Source organism: Aspergillus affinis, assembly GCF_023601865.1.
Source record: "Aspergillus affinis strain CMG 70 chromosome Unknown NODE_75_length_177070_cov_86_291390, whole genome shotgun sequence".
NCBI classification, from domain to species: domain Eukaryota; kingdom Fungi; phylum Ascomycota; class Eurotiomycetes; order Eurotiales; family Aspergillaceae; genus Aspergillus; species Aspergillus affinis.
Window position 1 is genome coordinate 74,962 of NW_026515856.1, and position 13,169 is coordinate 88,130.

Below are 13,169 nucleotides of genomic sequence, written 5' to 3' on the forward strand. Positions count from 1 at the left end.
GAAGTGTTGATTCCAATCGGCTGCATCATGATCTCATTTGTGAAAACATTCATACATCTTTCTTCTGCATTCTCCAAGTATGCATCCACAGGGACTCAGCCTTCATTCATATTGTAGCGTCTGAGTCCTTGGTGCTTAATGGGAAACCATAAGTGCATTGACAACAGGATATCCTCAAGTTAGCGACTTGGCCAATTGCAAGATACAGACCGTAAAATGTGGATGAAAGTGAGGATGAGGATGATGAAGAAAAGAAGAAGAAGCCGGCGAAGGGACAAAAAGCCGAGACGGCTTCTTGCCCGAAGCGGCTTAGTGGGCCTCGGAAACGGCGAGGGCCAGGCAGTTCCGAGACCGGGGCTTTTCGAGATATCCTCCTGTCTTCTTCTTTTTCTCTCTTCCTCTACTTCTATATACTACCCAGAGCGATTGCCTCCCTCACGATTACCCTCTATATAACCCTTTGAACTTCTCAATCATGTCCCTTTTCACTGCGACGCGATGCGCCCAGTTTCCATGCTCCTCCCGGCGCGCTTTCTCGGTCTATCACCGTCTCCGCACCGCAACTACATCTACATCTACACCTGATGCCTCCTCCATTGCTGCCTCATTCCTCTCTCGATTCCAATCCCTAGGCCCCCAATCCCGCACCCAAATCCTTGACGCCAACCAGCTTCAACTTCTCTCTCTAACTCTTAACCGCCCTTCTCTCTTCCCTACCTCCACTCCTCTTTCCAATACATCCCCCTCTGTCTCCGTACCCGCAAACACCCCCGTTCCCCCCGGCTACCACCTCGTCTACTTCACCCCTGCCTTCCTTGAGAATGAACTCGGCCCCGACGGCACGGACGTCTCGTATAACCCGTCCGCGCCGTTCACACGACGCATGTGGGCTGGCGGCGAGGTACACTGGCCGCGCGGCGCAGATGGGAACCCGAACCCGTTGCGCGTGGGCCAAGAAGTGCGCGAGACGACGAAAGTACTGAGTGCGGAGCCAAAGGTGGTGAGGAAGACGGGAGAGGAGATGATCGTGGTTGGTGTGGAGAAGGAATTCAGGAATGAACACGGCGTGGCGCTTTTAGATCGCAGGTAGGTCTTTCCCCCCTCTCTTTGATATACTCACTTGAGCCTCCCGGGGAGCCATCGGGAAGGAGCTATATATAAGGTTCTTAGTTTGCTCATAATATACATAACAGGAATTGGGTGTTCAGGAAGGCATTGACCGCCCCGGTGGCATCGACCTCATCTGCCTCGGCGCTGGAGGTCTCCTCCAAACCGGCCTTCTCGTCCACCACCGCATCAGGGAACACGCATACTCGCACCCTGAGGCAAACAGCTGTCACGCTGTTCCGCTTCTCCGCTCTAACCTTCAACCCGCATAAGATTCACTACTCAACGCCTTGGGCCAGAGACGTAGAAGGCCACAAGGACATCGTGGTGCATGGGCCGTTGAATCTGATCTCCATCTTGGACCTGTGGAGGGATACACGGACCTCTGCACCTGGTGCTGATGGCGATCTGGTTATTCCGGAGAATATTGCTTACCGTGCGACGAGTCCGCTGTATGCGGAGGAGGAGTACCGGGTAGTCTTGGATGAGGAGCAGGGAGATGGGGTTGCTCGGGTGAGGATTCTGAGACCGGATGGGGAGGTGGCTATGAAGGCGGAGATCTCTTGATTGACCTTGAATGCTTTATTGCCTTGCTTTGGGTATCTATATAGGACACAGAAACCGCAGGTGGGTTGAATATCCAACCCGAGCATCTAGATGGGACCTTGAAAAAAATGGCAGTGCCAGTGGTCCGAACTAGATGATCTGGATAATCGAATACTTGTTTTCATTGATCAGCTCTAAAGCTTGACTCATTAATGAGTCTTCATTATTGTATATGCTAGCGTTATGTATATGAAAGACACCTTGGTGGAGCAAGACAAAGTGACCCCTCAGGAGCGTAGAAAGAGCCTGTCTGGCAACACGACTTGGTCTTTATTGTTCTTTCCTTTGTCTAATGATATCACGGGCAATGCTCTAGGATGATTGATTAAACTTTTCATAGAAGCGTTATCTGATGTTGTACAGGGTGGCAGGGTGTTGGTTTATCGGTCGCAAACAGAACTATATACTTACATTGAGGCTGGCGGCAAAAGAAGTTACAAAGTGAGAACTTTTGGGAATCACTCCCATTATGACCTAAAACCAGGGGAAAACTAAATTAAGAACTGAAAAATATTCAAGAAGAATACAGATAGTAAAACACCGTCTTAGAAGATATTTCCCTTATAAAATCGAATGGCTGTTTGGATTGAGATACTGTTGGCCATTACCATCCGAGAAAGCAAATGACCGTCGTGCTTGTGATAATCAGAGAATCCTCCTGAATGACATGCCATCAACTACGTAAATCCAGAGTCTACTACCCAAATCAATGAAAGGCTCCTTTGACACTAGAATCAGCGCCCCGAAGCCGAAAGACAACTTACAATGGCCGTCTCCCGCTCTCCCAAACCAACTGGCTCTCCTTTCATTTCACGCCCTGAAGACGAAACAGACTACAAACGAGCCATTGTAAGCTCCCTTCTGCAGACAAATAAACATTTGCCTTGTGGACCGTGTGAATTGATCGCCAGCAGCTCCGGCGCGTAGGTCGATCGAGCTCATTAGGCGATTTGCTACGAGCCCCGTCGGACCACGGCGCTTCCAGCTGCATCGCATCTGCACGGGATTTATTTTGGGCATCAGGTTGGCGGCTATAGTTAGAAGGCGGATGGATTTGACAATTTTGCTCGCGTGCTTCTCTCTCTCTCTCTCTCTCTCTCTTTCTTCTGTTCTCTCTTCTCTCGCAGTTCATATACACACTCTTTGTCTGCTTCATTGTTCGACAGTTCAACACTCCTTTAACTAGTCCATTGTTGTCGATACCCTTGTTTTATACATTCAATTTCTCGCTCTTTGTATACAAAGTGCCACTGCCATATCCTTTGACCGTCATATAATTCAAGATTCGTCCTAAAGTCCGCCATTTGGCGATTCAGACCCCCTTTAGAGAAAGTCACCGCCACCATGGCCAAATCGACACTCAGTAACATCCATCGAGCGCCGTCGACCACGACATTCCTATTGCTTGCTCTAGTGGCGATTTCGATAACCCCGAGCCACGCACTCAGTGTACTCCTAGAGCGTGCCGCAGGCACTTGTCCGAAGTCATATTCGCGCTGCGAGAACGCAGGTCTCCCAGACTCCTTCTGCTGCCCGTCCTCGTCGACATGCGTGAGCCTGGACAGCGGATCGTCGGCCATCTGCTGCCCCAAGGGTCAGAGCTGCGAGTACATCCAACCCATCACCTGCGACGTGCAATTGCAGAACGCAACGCTGCATCAGACCAACGCCATCAAAACCACCCGGCTGGATGATAACCTGCCCAAGTGCGGTGATTCCTGCTGTCCCTTTGGATACAAGTGCAAGGGAGGCGAGATGTGTGAGATGGACACGGATGCGAAGTCTGCCTCATCCACGAAAACATCAACTGGAACGCCCACGACGACGTCTGCTTCGTCCAAACATTCCGCCACCACGGACTCAGACCCCTCCTCGACATCCGACCCAGCAGTTCCCACGCTCGTATCGCCTACCAACCCTAAGGTGTCATCCTCCCTCTCTTCCGACTCCAACTCCACTGCCGCCGCCCTAGCCGCCACATGTCCATCATACCCCAGTAAAGCCGTTCTGGCAGGCTTCTTCCCCGGCGCAATCTTCGGAGCCGTGCTCGCCGCCCTAGGCATGATCCTCTTCCGACGCTGGCAACAGCGACAGCTCCGGGTGTCCGAGAAAGTCGCTCAACACACGCAACGCACCTCCAACGGCACCTTAATCGGGATCTCCAGCCCCATCCCAACAGAAGATACGTCGTACCGCACCGATTTCCTTCTCCGACGGTCGCGATCCTCAAAACGCAACTCCGAGGGCGCTAGATCCGTGCTCCAACGCACCGGCACCCGCGTCAAGAGCCTCTTCGGTTCCACCCCAAAGATCACCGTCCAGCCGCCACAGTCCGACGACGTGCCTCAAGTGCCTCCCATCCCGCCGATGCCTGCCCCGCCTCCCCTGCCTGTTACGCCGCCGCGTCAGGTCCGTCCGGCCCGTCTGCCCAGCACAGAGAGTATCCGCGTGTATACGCCCCCTGGTGTGTTTGCCAACACGGGCGTGCTGAAACCAGACCCGTATCCACCGTTTCGTCCGGACACGACATTCACGGATATGATCGATCGGGTGGGGTTTAAAGATAATAAAGGGGATCCGTCGTATCGGGTGACGGCTAGCTCACAGGATAGTCCGGGGACGAGAGGGAGGCTGTAAATTCTTTGTTCTTGGTTTTGTTTTTTGTTCTTGGGTACATCTTCACCCTTATTTTTTTCTGTTGCTTTCTTCTGCATCTGCGTGCTCGTTCAGTTGAAAGACATTGCGGTTGCGTGTTCCTTATGTTTATATAGATTCCCCCTGGAGATATCTCCTGCCCGATATAATATGTGCATAGGTGTGGGACGAGTTGCCTTCGAGATATGAGCGAAATGAAACTCTTGTCATAGTTAGCATTCCTTAATGATATGTGTCGATGAAGAAGAACAAATTCACATTAAGCAGCAAGTATACTATATTACAGTGCGAAGAAAATTATATAGAAGAGCATCAAACCTCACGAACGCGCTCTCTTAGCTTTCCAGCTGGCCACTGCTCGTTTGACTTCCTTGAGCAGCCCAACAACTAGAGGTACCCCGATGGGTCCCAACAAGGGGAGATAGACTGCCACCTTGTGTTCGTCGGGGAAATAAACCTGACCGACCATGCTTTTCTCGAAGAAGCTGCGCTCGGCCTCCGACTCGGCAACGCGGGCGTTGCTCAATGCCGCTTGGAAGCGACCCTCTTGGAGATGAGTGCATGCGGACGCTAGATGACTGAGGGTCGTGGACACGGAGGTCGCGACCGAGGCGGGGATGGGAATGGAGGGCAAGGACTCGGTAAGACGGGCGAGAGAGCCCATCGTGGAAGAGGCGGAGAAAAGAAGGGTTGCGGCGCGAATGCGAATGAGGGTTTGCAGGCGAAAAGGAAGGGAGGATGGTGTAGTAGGCGCGCCCAGTAGGGTCAAAAGCTGGTGGGAGAAGGTCAAGAAAGCCGGGCGGAGAGACTCCTGGGGCAGATATGAGGGATTGCTGGGATTCTCGGTCATCCTGGACAAGGGAGGGTTGAGAAGAAAGGCCCCGCCCCATTGAGGGATGATCCAGCTGGTGGCGCTGCTCTCCTTCACAACCATCGGGGATTGAGAGGGATCAGGCACGTAGAGAATGAAATTGATCGTGGGGCCGCTACCAATGCTAGGGCTCAAGGGCCATTCGGCTGCGTTGATGAAAGCGCTCAAATCTTCCGTCTTGAGGGTCCACGCCCCCTGCGACTCGTCGTATTCCGGGAGAGGTGCCGTTGGCGAGAAGCCCGCGTAGAGCTGCACCTGAGTGTCGACGGTAAAGTTGCTGATGGGGGAGTAGGCATCAAGGAGAGGCGAAATATACTCCTCCACGGCAGCCTGAATATCCCACGACGAGGGTTGCGAGCCTGGCGTAAACAATGAGAAGGCCAGGTGATACGTGTCTGCGTGCTTCATGGAGCGGCGCAACCGCCGGCTGATACTCTCTGCCAGCTGCGGAGAGATGGAATTGAGAAGCGCAGAGGGCTGCTGATTGTTCGACGAGGCCGGGGTGTTGGTATTAGCGCTCACGACATTGTTGTCGGACAGCACATGCGCCACGATGGCTTTCTCTTCCGTGAACAAATTCTGGAGCGTCCCTGCGATGTATCCCGAGAGTGGCGGGTTGGAGGACGACGGAGGGGGCACCTGGCTGGGCGGGTAATAAACATCCAGCTGCGTAGTGTCGGCATGAAGCTCCGACTGAGGAGCAGTCAAGTTATCGCGCGCGAGTAGACGAACGGTTAGCGCGGTATCGGCCTTCCCCTCTTCTCTGTCGTTGGACAGCTTGAGTCGGAGATGATGCGCGGAGAACTCATTCAGGTCATCGAGGGCGTGTTGCGTGGCCCGGAGAAGATGCTGCGCGTCGAACTCTGGAAGGGATGGGGTATCGAATCGAATATCAAGAGGGAAAACTGGGCGACAAATCTATCGATTGTTTGAAAGTTTGATCAGCACGGTTCTTCGTCCATCATCAGGTAGGTGTCCTACCTTTCCATCGGCCCAATCCACCATCTCCTCGACAGGCAATCGAGCGCGGTAGATGGACGTCGTTTTCCACCAGATCGGAAATCCCAGGAAAATTATGACGGCCCAGAAGGCAGCGATCACTTTGAACCGCGTCTGAATGGCCTCTGGCTTCTCCGGGGGAGGAGCTCGCGGGGCGGACGGAGTAGCCATGGAGTCGGCTTGGGGAGTCAGCGAGGAAGACCCCCGGTCTTCATTCTTATCGGTCATGGTCAGGACATGCTTTGGCCGGAAACTAAGGGGCGATCCGGTTGCACTGTAGTGTGCAGGGAGTGATGATGGAGAGGAGGGGGGAGTGGAAGAGCGACGGATGAAAGGTGACGATGGTGGAGGACAAGTAGTCGACGGGCGGAACAGCCCTGCGATCGCCGAAATCACCGCAATGTAACTCCGCCATCCATACCCCGTTGTAGACTATCGTATTTGAAAGAATGATTGAGATTATTTGGTTACAAGAATAATTGCGATGTTCAATATTTGGTTCATAACAGACACACTTTATTCCACCTCTAATTAGAAAAAAAAAGAAACCAAACAATCCGGGTATCTTGATCTACAATATAAAACACGCAAAATGACAAACCCCAAACACCTCCGCAAATTTTGCTCTAGTACTCCTTTTCGAATAGCTTCTGGATGGGTTTTGCGGCCTAGTGTATTGCCTGTTAGTTACCAATCTAAAGGAGGATCCATACGGAAGAAAGGGGGAATGCATACATCGATAAACCGCTCCAGATCCTGGTCTAAGCTGGCCAAATCATCCTTTCGCTTGTTGTTTTCAGCGATCAAAGCCTGCTTGCGCTTGAGAAGCTCCTGGCGGGCTTGCTCAAGTTTCTCACGCTCGGCATGTTCATGATTGATTCGGGCCACCATGAGTTCGTGGGCATCGGAGTCGTTGTGTTCGGGGAAAAGGGCCAGAAACTCCTCGACAGGGATGAGCGGAAGGGCGAGATATTTGTGGCTAGGAAAATAGGAATTATATTAGCGATGACAAGGCGCGACAGCTGTGCAAAAGACCACCTACTCATAAGACTCGCAGGCGGCGATTTCACCCGTCAAATGCCGTTGCTCATAGTACAGGTTCTGCAGCTGAAGATGTAACCGGTCGATCTCCTGGCGACCTTCGGCGGTGGATTGTTTCGTCTCACGCACGCGGAGAATTGCCTCACGATTCTGACCACGCAGGCGAGCCAGCAGAGCAAATAACCGTTTTTGTTCCTTCGACGCGGTCAGGGCTGCTTCTTGCGGGTCGGGGTCTGCGGTCGGATCCAAGGCAGCCAGCAAGCGCTGGCATTGATCGCGGGTCTCGGCGCTGGTGGACAACACGGGCAATAGCGAGGGTTCGGCGACTAGGTCACGGACAGCCATGGCGGCAGGTTTGGATCAGGTAGTTGAGGATTGAATTCAGGGAGGGGAGCGAGAGGCGGAACGACGATGAACGTGGATGCAATGCGGTCGCTGATGGGCTGGACGGCGCCGCTGGTCCGGAGGGTTGAAAGTTTCTTCAGTTCTGTTGAATGCAGGTTGAAATCCACGAGGATGGAAGCAATCGCGAATGAACTGGACGGGTAGCAAGTTGGAATGAGGGCGAATCTATCATTGGAGGAGATTGGGAAGGAGAGAAAGAGGGCGGCGTCTCGGCGAGAAATTAATTAAATGTTAATTGACGCCCCCCACCTGACTTCCCTCTCTCACTTCCTATCTCTTCCTCTCTCCTCTCCTCTTCTCTCCTTGTCGGTACTCTGTTCTGGTCCATTTTTAAGTCTTTCCCCTCCTTTTTTTGTCCAGTTCAATATCTCTCTCCTCTCCCTTGCATTGTATTTGTTTGTGTTCTTGGCTCTTCTTTTCTTTCTTCTCTCCAACAATCTCCGACCTTCGGGCCCCCAACCACTCTTAGTTTCCTCAACCCAACAAACACTCTTTTACCCTCGCAGTCGTGACATGTGCAATTAGTCTCGCCAATTCCTGACCGGTGGGAATCTGTTGGACGGTATCATCATGACCTGCTCGGCACAATCTATGACCATCGAGTCTTACCCCGAAGCCTCGACAAGTGCGTACGCCACTCCCTCCGAAGAAACCGCTCTTCTGCGGGACCGACGCCGAAGACACTCCTTTCATACGGCGAGGAAGCTTTCATGCGACTACGATGCCGACGCTGTGTTTCTAAGAGTGAGTACCCTGGCCGGGTGGCGCTCTCTTCTCCCGTCCTGTCCTTCCCGCCACGGAACATTTCCCCCTGACCCAGACCTTTCTTATAGGTTGAACTCTTCCTGGCGGAGCTGGAACGACGTATGCACTGGATCGAAGAATATCGTCGCTCTCATATGGTCCAAGTCGATTCCAGTCTACGCCGCGGATATGCAACGCTCGAAGCCGTTCGTGACTCTTGCTCCCATGCCTCAGGGGAACTCATGGGCAGTGGCAAGAAGAGAGCCAAGATTTTGGTGGAGACCCTCGAAGATCGCTATAACGATGCTCTGGCAACCAAGGAGACCCTGGAACAGAAGGCTCAGGTTGGAATTCGCCTGATGGAGACCTTTTTGACCGAACTTGAATCTCGAGCCCACGCCGTGCGGGACCGAGGCATCTACGGCGCCCTGGACGACGGGTGGAAGGCGGTCGATTCGAAGCTGGTGCATGCTCGTGAGGTAGTTGATGAGGGCATGGAGCGTGCCCGGAAGGCGAGGGATACTCTGCGCGAAAACATCGACCAAGCCATCTTGCTGGCCAAAGAGCAGCGGCTGATCACTTATGCGGATCTTCCCCACCCGTGGCGAGTCAACCCGCACATCTTGCAGGGTTACCGGTTCACTTCCTCCAAGGTGGAATGCTTCACTTCGATGTTCACCTGCTCCAATGAGCTGGTCAATATCTGGTCGCATTTGATCGGCCTGTTTATCGTTCTGTCGATCGCCTTCTACTTCTACCCCCTGAACCCCAACTTCCATCTCAGCACCAACACGGACGTGTTGATCGCGGCCGTATTTTTCTTTGCCGCATGCAAGTGCCTGGTCTGCAGTACCCTTTGGCACACCATGAGCAGCATTGCCAATCAAGGTCTGATGGAGCGGTTTGCTTGCGTGGATTACACAGGCATTTCGATGCTTGTGGCGGCCTCCATCGTGACCACCGAGTACACGGCCTTTTACTGTGAACCCGTGTCCCGCTGGACTTATATCCTTCTCACCATGTCCCTTGGGATCGGAGGTGTCATCCTGCCCTGGCACCCGACGTTCAACCGGGCGGATCTCGCATGGGCTCGAGTAGCCTTTTACGTCTCGCTGGCCCTCACCGGATTTGCACCGCTGTTCCAGCTGACCTACACGCGAGGCTTTGAATGGTGCTTGTACTTTTACGCGCCGGTCGTGAAGAGCGTCATGGTATATTTTGTGGGAGCCTGTGTCTACGCTTCTCAGGTGCCCGAGCGGTGGAGTCCCGGGCTCTTCGACTACGTCGGAGGCAGCCACAACATCTGGCACTTGGCCGTTTTGGGTGGCATCCTGTTCCACTACTGCGCCATGCAGGATCTGTTCGCCAATGCTTTCCAGCGTGCAAAGGGAGAATGCCCCAACCTTGCTGGGTAGAGCAGATAGAGCTACAACCGCTTCACATCGACGGTATCTGAGCAGACGCCTCTGCGTATCCGTCCCGGCCTTCTTGGCCTTTCTATGCCACACCTGATTCCACCATGGTCTCTTTTTGGTTGTCGGCATGTCACTCCGTATATTCATTCCGGTGCCCCGGGTCTTACTCTTCTTGTACATACATTTTTGAATTTGATATGCCTGAGAGCCGTGGTCCTTTGCGCCCATGCTTCCCAGGATATCAAATTGGTACCTTGTATCTACGGTGTCCCTTCCCTCTGGTCCCCTGGGGTTAGTCCTTTATCACTAAGCGTTACGTTTACGGTAAATAGAGAGCATTGTCAGAGTTCATCAAAAGTGTCATTCGTCGGCAGATGCCGAACTGTTCTTGACTTCATGGAGATATTCTAGAATCATGTCTATACTGCATTCAAACTGATTTCTATCCGTCGTGACATCGTGAAATTTACCATCTCTATCTTGGATGGTTTATACGGTTGGGCGAACTTTGAACCCGGAGCATCTCGTGGAGATCGCAAGTTGGCACAAGTTCAAACTCCGCGCCGGCAAGCATGGTTCTAGGCCTTGACGGAACGGCCAAATGCGTGGCGACGTCTGTCGAACAGGCTTCGTGGAAATAAAGTTCAAATTCGAACCCAATACTGAAAATCCGTCTGAGAGCGTGAACTGACTCGCAATGGACTGTAGGCCGTGCACAATCTAGGCAAATCACGATTCGCTCTTCTCATCACTCGCAGGAGCAGCATCTGCCCGCTTGAGGAAATGGCCCTGGATCCAGGCCCGATACATCTTCAGTTTCTGTTGGCGGTTGACAATCAGACGGTTATCCACGGCCAGTTTCTGGATTTCAAAGGCCCCTGGCTTTGCCGAGTCATTCGTCGCAGCCGACCCCGACTCCTCGTCCCCTTTCTCCGGCAGGCCCTTCTCGGGAGTCCACTGACCCCACATCTGACGCAGTTGCTCCTTGTCAAAGAAGTACACGCGCGTGCCGTCACCACGGATGTAGAAGTTCTCACCCATGTACCGACCCTTCTTGAATCGTACCTGGGCCAGGTCACCCCGGCCGTAGTCACGGAACAGGACCCGACCGCCGGGCTTCAAGACACGGTATACATTGCGAATAGCCTGCTCCCATTGCTCGGGTGCCAGGGCGGAGAAGATGAAAATCAAAATCACTACATCCACCGACCCCTCGGTCAATCCGGGCGGAAGGCCGTTCTGAGTCTCGTCGGGTTGGGCCGAGACGTCCCACACGTCGGCGGTCATGAATTTCGGGTTATAGTGCTCACTGTCGCGCATGACCTGAACGGCGGTCTTGGAGAAGTCGCACGCATGCACCATGAGCTCCTCGTTGGCGTTGTTCAGCAGCAGCGGGAACGCCGTGTTTCCAGCGCCAGCGCCCACCTCCAGCACGACCTGACGACCGGCCCCGGCGGTTGTGACATCCGCTAGAACGGGGAACTCCTGGCGCAGCCATTTGCGGTCCTTGAAGAAATTGGCCGTGTTGTTCTTGTAGAATAGATTCCACCACTTGGCGGGGTCGGCGTTGAAGCGGGCGCGGTCGAAATCGGAGACGGGCGATTCGCGCTGCTTGGCGTACTGGGTTTCGGCGAAGGCCTTGAAGTTGTCGTCTGGTTCGACGTGGTCCCAGGCGTTGAATTCATAGACGTCGTCGCCTTGTTCGAGGTAGCGCGAGCCGAACTGGAAGGGATCGGTGCGTTTGAGGTTGTTGGCGGGGTCGTGCGAACGATGCGGGGGGACTTGAGGCGGTTGCACGATCTGAGCAATGCTCAGGATATCCTGGGGATCGGGAGGTGAGATTGGAGCTGTGGAGTCCGACATGATGGTTTCTCTTTCTGGGAAGGGGATCGAGGGAAGAAAGAGAAAGAAGGTCTTTGAGGGGTAAGAAAAGGTGGCCCTGAATGGAAAACCTTGCGGAGAAAAAAAAAAAAAAAAAAAAAAAAACCCAAAAGGCAAAAAGTTAAAAACCCAAAGGGAAATTGGCGGGGCCCCTGGATGCCTTAGGCAATGAGCGGGACTGGACCCGAATGTGGGTGCCTGAGGGATCTGCATGCTCGACCCTGGCAGGCCTCAGGCAGCAGGATACGAATCTCACGGGATTCCCCAGTCCCTCCGTGTCTGTCCTTTGTCCTTGTCACTTCTGCTCTCTTCCTCCGTCTCACTCCCGACACTCCTCACTCTACTCTGCATTCCTGCCCACAGCTGGTAATAGGCTGTGCGTTGTGTGATATCTGGCCTCTTTGTCCATCTCGGAATGACCTGACCTTTCGTCATTCTTATTCTATTAGCGCTGGCATGACCTACTACTTACGGACTACATAGCCGTACTATCACCATTCATATACAACCGTGCATCGCCATTGATTCTCTACATTTCTACACTTCTGCTTTATACACATATTGACAGCCACAAGAGTCAATCCCACTATTTAAACCTAAATCTCCTCTAGCCCTGAGAACATGGTCATATTCAGCTGGCTCTGCTGCATCCCCCCAAGCCCATCTCCTCCCCCGCTCTCAGCCTCGTCTCAGCCTCATCCTCATTCCACCACCACAACCACCAACGCAACAAATCATGCCTCAGGGGAAGAAATTGGCTACACCTCACCACCCGACCTCCCAGCCTACACGCCTCGCCGCGACAGCATCCACGAAAAGACACTAGAATTCCACATGCGCGATCCCTCGATCTCATCTGCCTCTGCTTCGTTTGACCAGAACCAACAGAGTCAACACTCGGACTACCCCGACGAAAAAGCCCACTACCAATACGACCAAGATCCTTCTCTCAACTCTCCATTACGGAATAGCAACCGCCCCGAGGACCTCTCGTCCGACGTCTCTTCAGCTATTTCGTTTACTAGTAGTTACGGGAATACGTCCACCGCTACGAGGGAGACGCCGCCGCCGCCGTATTCGCCTAGGGAGGGGTCCCCTGTCCCGGGTCGGTCGAGGTCGGTTTCTTCGGTCTCTGGACGTGGGATGGGGTGGGCTGTAGGTGTTCCGACGCAGATGATGCAGATTGCGCAGCCGAGGCCCGTGTTCCAGAGACGGGAGACGTTGATGCGGAGTTTTGTTGCGAGGAGGAGGTAGAGGGGAGGGGGGATTAACTTTGAAGCTTTTCTATCGTGATTTGGGCTTTCTTCTTTTGTCGGTTTTTGTTGACAATCTTTGATTGGATGGGATGGATATGCTTGGATATACTAATGTTTACGATCATGATGGATGGATTATGTGAGGATAGTCAAAGTGCATGGGTTCTGGCGTTTGAAGGAGGGAATCGT

The 13,169-nt window shown here is 53.3% G+C and overlaps 6 protein-coding genes across 6 annotated transcripts; 4 read left to right on the forward strand and 2 right to left on the reverse strand.

Annotated features, from left to right (window-relative positions):
• Window positions 1-475: 475 nt before the first annotated feature.
• KD926_010017 (hydroxyacyl-thioester dehydratase HTD2) lies at window positions 476-1,674 on the forward strand (the record flags this gene model as incomplete). The annotated part of the gene is made up of 2 exons (XM_053102522.1): window positions 476-1,086; window positions 1,194-1,674. 2 exons carry the CDS (start codon window positions 476-478, stop codon window positions 1,672-1,674), a joined length of 1,092 nt encoding a protein of 363 aa, XP_052954014.1.
• A 1,383-nt stretch (window positions 1,675-3,057) lies between these two features.
• KD926_010018 (uncharacterized protein) lies at window positions 3,058-4,350 on the forward strand (the record flags this gene model as incomplete). Its single annotated transcript, XM_053102523.1, has 1 exon — window positions 3,058-4,350. The coding sequence occupies one exon, from the start codon at window positions 3,058-3,060 to the stop codon at window positions 4,348-4,350; it is 1,293 nt and encodes a 430-aa protein (XP_052954015.1).
• A 337-nt stretch (window positions 4,351-4,687) lies between these two features.
• On the reverse strand, window positions 4,688-7,624 carry KD926_010019 (uncharacterized protein; the record flags this gene model as incomplete). The annotated part of the gene is made up of 4 exons (XM_053102524.1): window positions 4,688-6,157; window positions 6,221-6,670; window positions 6,974-7,217; window positions 7,281-7,624. The coding sequence occupies 4 exons, from the start codon at window positions 7,622-7,624 to the stop codon at window positions 4,688-4,690; spliced, it is 2,508 nt and encodes an 835-aa protein (XP_052954016.1).
• A 630-nt stretch (window positions 7,625-8,254) lies between these two features.
• KD926_010020 (hemolysin III family protein) lies at window positions 8,255-9,843 on the forward strand (the record flags this gene model as incomplete). Its single annotated transcript, XM_053102525.1, has 2 exons — window positions 8,255-8,428; window positions 8,518-9,843. The coding sequence occupies 2 exons, from the start codon at window positions 8,255-8,257 to the stop codon at window positions 9,841-9,843; spliced, it is 1,500 nt and encodes a 499-aa protein (XP_052954017.1).
• A 729-nt stretch (window positions 9,844-10,572) lies between these two features.
• On the reverse strand, window positions 10,573-11,706 carry KD926_010021 (tRNA(Thr) (cytosine(32)-N(3))-methyltransferase; the record flags this gene model as incomplete). The annotated part of the gene is made up of 1 exon (XM_053102526.1): window positions 10,573-11,706. The coding sequence occupies one exon, from the start codon at window positions 11,704-11,706 to the stop codon at window positions 10,573-10,575; it is 1,134 nt and encodes a 377-aa protein (XP_052954018.1).
• A 639-nt stretch (window positions 11,707-12,345) lies between these two features.
• On the forward strand, window positions 12,346-12,978 carry KD926_010022 (uncharacterized protein; the record flags this gene model as incomplete). The annotated part of the gene is made up of 1 exon (XM_053102528.1): window positions 12,346-12,978. One exon carries the CDS (start codon window positions 12,346-12,348, stop codon window positions 12,976-12,978), a length of 633 nt encoding a protein of 210 aa, XP_052954019.1.
• Window positions 12,979-13,169: the final 191 nt, after the last annotated feature.